The 5,569-nt window shown below is 46.9% G+C and overlaps 1 protein-coding gene across 1 annotated transcript; it reads left to right on the plus strand.

Annotated features, from left to right (window-relative positions):
- The first annotated feature begins 1,473 nt into the window (after positions 1-1,473).
- On the plus strand, positions 1,474-4,136 carry LOC137547415 (E3 ubiquitin-protein ligase TRIM11-like). Its single transcript, XM_068270992.1, has 2 exons — positions 1,474-3,847; positions 3,897-4,136. Exon 1 carries the CDS (start codon positions 1,553-1,555, stop codon positions 3,128-3,130), a length of 1,578 nt encoding a protein of 525 aa, XP_068127093.1. The 5' UTR covers positions 1,474-1,552; the 3' UTR covers positions 3,131-3,847; positions 3,897-4,136.
- The last annotated feature ends 1,433 nt before the right edge of the window (positions 4,137-5,569 follow it).

Genomic DNA, 5,569 nt, shown 5'->3' on the forward strand with positions numbered 1-5,569 from the left:
TCCTGGGTTTGAATCTCGGCTCTGCCTGTTCAGTAAGCTTGTACCTATTCAGTAGGAGATCTTGGGCAAGTCTCCCTAACACTGCTACTGCCTATAGAGCACGTCCTAGTGGCTGGAGCTCTGGCGCTTTGAGTCCGCCAGGAGAAAAGCGCGATATAAATGTTCTATGTTTGTTTGTTTGTTCTGTTATTATCACTAAATTGTGTTTGAACTGTTGCATATTCTCAGTGTCTGTCTGATAGTGCACAGACAGAGCATGCCCTATCCAGGTGTTAGACCCTTTGAAACAAGTTTTCCATCACTTTTGTGGCCAGAAGCAGTCTTTGTAGGTTTCTAAATTTGCCTGCCCATTGAAGTTTATGGCAGTTCGGATGGTTTGCGCGAACTCGAACTTTTCGGGAAGTTCTCATTCGGCGAAACGGGGCTGTCTAGTTACCACGAGCAAAGGTATAAGGCCTCTTGCACACTGCATGCGTTTCTAATTCCGATTACGCTTTTTAATTAGTTTTTACATCCGATTCCGATTTTTAATCTTTACTTCAAGCAGCATTTTTTGATCCGTTCTTCTGTTGAATGTATTCAGGGAAAATTGGAATCGGAAATGGAATCGGAAAAAGGATTTGCAGTGTGCAGGGAGCCTAAGACTTTGATTTTTGGTAAACATGTTAATGTTAAAGGGAAGATCCGCGGTGGGGACAAAAAAAATAAAAATGCACATCCACTTACCTGGGGCTTCCTCCAGCCCGTGCCAGGCAGGACGTGCCCTTGCCGCCGCTCCGCAGGCTCCCGGTCGCCTCCGGTGGCGCACCCGACCTGGCCAGGCCCGGCTGCCAGGTCGGGCTTTTCTATGCTCCAAAATGCGCCTCACGCGGGCACGCTGACGTCATCAGATGTCCTCCGGGCTGTACTGCGCAGGCTCAGTAGTTCTGCGCCTGCGCAATACAGCCCGGAGGACGTCTCATGACGTCAGCGCGCCCGCGTGAGGCGCATTTTGGAGCATAGAAAAGCCCGACCTGGCAGCCGGGCCTGGCCAGGTCGGGTGCGCCACCAGAGACGACCGGGAGCCTGCGGAGCGGCGGCAAGGGCACGTCCTGCCTGGCACGGGCTGGAGGAAGCCCCAGGTAAGTGGATGTGCATTTTTATTTTATTTTTTTGTCCCCACCGTGAACCTTCCCTTACACTATTGTTATTGTTTTTTATGGTTGTTTAACTGTTATTCTATTCTTTTTATCATTTATGCTAAATTTTATATTATGAAATGTTGGTATGTGAACAGCTGTGTGTGATAGTAAAGTATAATTTCAGCTGAATGAGATGTGTCATTGGTTTATGCAGAAGGTAGGTTAGATAAGGGAAGGTGTGGTTGGAATGAGTGAGGTGACCAGCAGCTGTGGAGGAGTTCAGGTAAAGTGGTTGGTGGGTGTTGGTAGTGAGTGTTTAGTATATTGTGGGGGAGGAGGCTGCAGGGTCGCGGTGCATCAGGAGTTAAGCTCAGCTTCCCTCTGTAATATGATAGGACTGACTCTACTGCATTCACTTCCTGCTGCCAGCCATGGCGTCTGCTGATCTGAGCGAGGAGCTGGAGTGTCCCGTCTGTCTGGCTATTTATACAGATCCTGTAACCCTGAGATGTGGTCACAACTTCTGCCGGGTCTGTATTGATCGTGTGCTGGACTCACAGGAGGGCTCTGCAGGTTATTCATGTCCTGAATGTAGAGAGAAGTACAAGGAGCGGCCCGGACTGCAGACAAACATTGCTCTGAGGAACATAGCAGAGCGTTTCCTGACTACTCAGCCAGATCAGGAGGCATCCGGAGTCCACTGTACTTACTGTGTGGACTCTCCTGTACCTGCTGTTATGTCCTGTCTGCACTGTGACGCTTCTCTGTGTGATAAACACCTGAGAGTCCACAGCAAGGCACCAGAACACGTCTTATGTGCCCCCACCACCTCCCCGGAGACCAGGAGATGCTCCGTCCATAAGAAGATCCTGGAGTATTACTGCACTGAGGACGCTGCCTGTGTCTGTGTGTCCTGCTATGTGGTCGGGGGACATGTTGGCCATAAGATGATGTCACTGGATGAGGCCTTTAAGGAGAAGAAGAAGAAGCTGAGAAATGATCTGCAGACACTGATGACAGAGCAAGTGGAGGATGCGAAAAGAGTCCAGAGTCTGGTGGAAAGCAGGAGAAAGGCACAAGAGAAAGCAGATGGTGCAACAGAACGAGTCACTGTCCTGTTTAGAGACCTCAGGAGACAGCTGGAAGACCTGGAGAAGAGAGTCCTGAGTGACATCACAAGGCGGGTACAAGGCTATGATGACATCATCAGGCAGCTGGAGATAAAGAAGGAGGAGCTGTCCAGGAAGATGCGTCACATTGAGGAGCTGTGTAACATCACTGACCCACTGACTGTCTTACAGGAATCAGACACAGGTGACTCGTGTAACACGGAGGACAGACATGATAAGCAGCTCCATGATGGAGGGGATCTGGATGTGGCCGGCATCTCACACACATTTCTCACAGGACTGGCTGATATCATGTCTGGGGTAACTACGGAGAGCTTTGTACAGCCTGCAGACATATTACTGGATGTAAAGACAGCTGGTGATAGTCTACATATATCAGATGACAGGAAAACTGCTTCCTACTCACCAGGACAGAAACTGCCACAAACACCAGAGAGATTTCAGTATTCTCCTCATGTGATGAGCATCCAGAGCTTCTCCTCAGGGAGACATTACTGGGAAGTGAATGTTGGGACATCAGATGTATGGAGTGTCGGGATGTGTTACCCCAGTATAGCCAGGAGAGGAGATCAGGCAGCGATTGGAGACAATAACAAGTCTTGGTGTTTGTGCAGAGATGAAGATTATTACTCAGTCAGACATGACAGGAAAGAGATCCAGTTACATGATGGGATCCCCAGTAATAGACTCAGAATATATCTGGATTATGAGGCTGGGCAGATCTCCTTTTATGCCCTGTGTGACCCCATCAGACACCTCCACACCTTCACTGCTACCTTCGTGGAGCCCCTGCATGCTTTGTTATATGTATTTTATATGGATAACCGTATAACGATATCTGGGGGAGCCAGGGGGCGTAAGAGATCCGCCCACTGGTGACATCAATTAACTGTTTGCATTCTTATGTAATTTTTAGTTTATAGTGTGTATTAAATAGCCATAGTCACCACTGGTAATAGTAAATACATCTAATGTGGTTTTGAACTCATGTTACCATTTGCCTTACTGTAGGATGAATACACTTGCTTTCTCGATTTTTGCTCCTCCCATTCATTTGCCAATAACTTTATCACTACGTATCACACTAAAATGATATAGATAGATATAGAGATATAGATAGATAGATAGATAGATAGATAGATTTCTTTAACCACCAGTTAGGCTTTCTTTGGGCGGTGCTTTTTTTTCTAAGAATTATTGTACTTTGTATGCATTTTAAAGAGAGTAAAAAGAAGAAAAAATAAAAATCATTATTTCTTAGTTTTCAGCCATTATAGTTTTAAAGTGAATGGGAACCCGTTTAAAAAAAAAAAAGTCAGATACTCACCTGAGGAGAGGGAGGCTCTGGGTCCCATAGAGCACTCCCTCTCCTCTCCCAGTCCCCGTAGCGGTATTCGACCGTTTCAGTCAAATACCGCTGTCTCCCGGCCGAAGGGAGGCTTCGGAAATGCTTTGGGAGCCCGAGTGCTCCCGAAGACAGGCCGCTCTACACTGCGCACACGGGAGCACCCTCTATGATGCACTCGCGTGTGCGCCGACTGTCTTCGGGAGGACTCGGCTCCCGAAGACTTCCAAAGTCCCTTCGGCGGGGGATGTGTACGGCGGAGCCATCCCTCCCCTCTCAGCGCCCACCGGGAGAGGGGAGGGATGGCTCAATAGGCCTTCCCTCTCCTTAGGTGAGTATCTGACTTTTTTTTTTGTTACCGGTAAATCCCGGTTCCCATTAGCTTTAAAATAACGTGGTATTGTAGATAAAACCCACACATTTTATTCACCCATTTGTCCTGATTGCAACATTCAAATGGTGTCTCTAGTACAATGCATAGCGATAATATTTTATTTAGAAATAAAGGTGTGTTTTTTCCATTTAGTGTTTTTTTTTTTAAATACTATATCAACAATTACAAGCTTGTATTTGCAAAAAGAACAGTAATATACCTTCATGACATACTATATTAAAAATGTCCCTATGGTAACAATTTATGTCGGGTTTTTTTAAATGACGGTCCTTTTTTTTTTTTTTTTTTTTTTTTTTTAAGGTGTTTCACTTTGAAACTATGGAGTCAGAATGAAAGGGGTTAAATGTAATACAAATGTATTCATTTTTATATATAATAGTGTATGTGGGTGTAATTTTACTTTCTGGCCACAATTAATTCCTGTTCACTGTGAACAGTACACAGGAAGTGTTGCGTATCTGTTTTTTCCTTTCTCTTTGAGAATGGATGCTGATGCTGGTACATTCATTACAGGCACATTGATTGGCTTTTGGAACACATGTTCCCATTCACTGATCATGAACAGACGGGAGTGTGATGGCAACGAACAGGCGTGTGCCAGCAATCGCAAACAATATGAATATCTACTCCCCTGGTCAGCAAGTGAAGTTTTAAAGGACAACTGAAGTGAGAGGGATATGGAGGCTGCCATATTTATTTCCTTTTAAGTAATACCAGTTGCCTGGCAGCCCTTCTGCCTCTAATACTTTCAGCCTTAGCCCCTGAACAAGCATGCAGCAGATCAGGTGTTACTGACATTATTGCCAGATCTGACAAGATTAGCTGCATGCTTGTTTCTGGTGTGATTCAGACACTACTGCAGCCAGAGAGATCAGCAGGGCTGCCAGGCACCTGGTATTGTTTAACAGGAAATAAATATGGCAGCCTCCATGTTCTTCTCACTACGGTTGTCTTTTAAGGGGAGTAGATATGCCGTATGTATTTGCACCCAGAATTCGCATAATCCTGCATCACTGTGGAATTATTTCCATCTCACTGATCATCCCTACTTTAGGCCCGGTTCACATTAGCGGTGGCTATCCGGAATCGCCGTGCCGGAGCCGCACCGCATGCGGAACGGACGAAACGGACGCACGGCATAGCAATGTAAGTCTATGCCACCGTTCACATGCGTCCGTTTCGTCCGGACCGGATCCGGACTCCGGCGTCCGTTCCAACATGCGCTATTTTTTGGTCCGGCTCCTCCGGCAGCCGTATCCGGGGCGGAGCCGGACTGCACCATCCGGCCAATACAAATCAATGAGAACTGGATAGCGCACAACACACTGGCTAAAAATCCGGATGTTCTACCCCACTTCCTATGAGGATTGTTGCGGCGATATTGGATCGGGGACACATGGGCAAGCATTTTGGAGTGGAGCAGCACGAGCTGGAGATGTTGGCAGCATGTTGGAGGTGGAGGTGAGTGCTAAACAGCGGAGGGCCTGATTCCACAGGTCCCCCTTCTGCTGACCTCCCAGACCCCAACATTTTTTTTGTTTTTTACGTAACTTTTGCCAAACGGATCCGGATCGCATCC

Source organism: Hyperolius riggenbachi, chromosome 2, assembly GCF_040937935.1.
Source record: "Hyperolius riggenbachi isolate aHypRig1 chromosome 2, aHypRig1.pri, whole genome shotgun sequence".
Lineage (NCBI taxonomy): Eukaryota > Metazoa > Chordata > Amphibia > Anura > Hyperoliidae > Hyperolius > Hyperolius riggenbachi.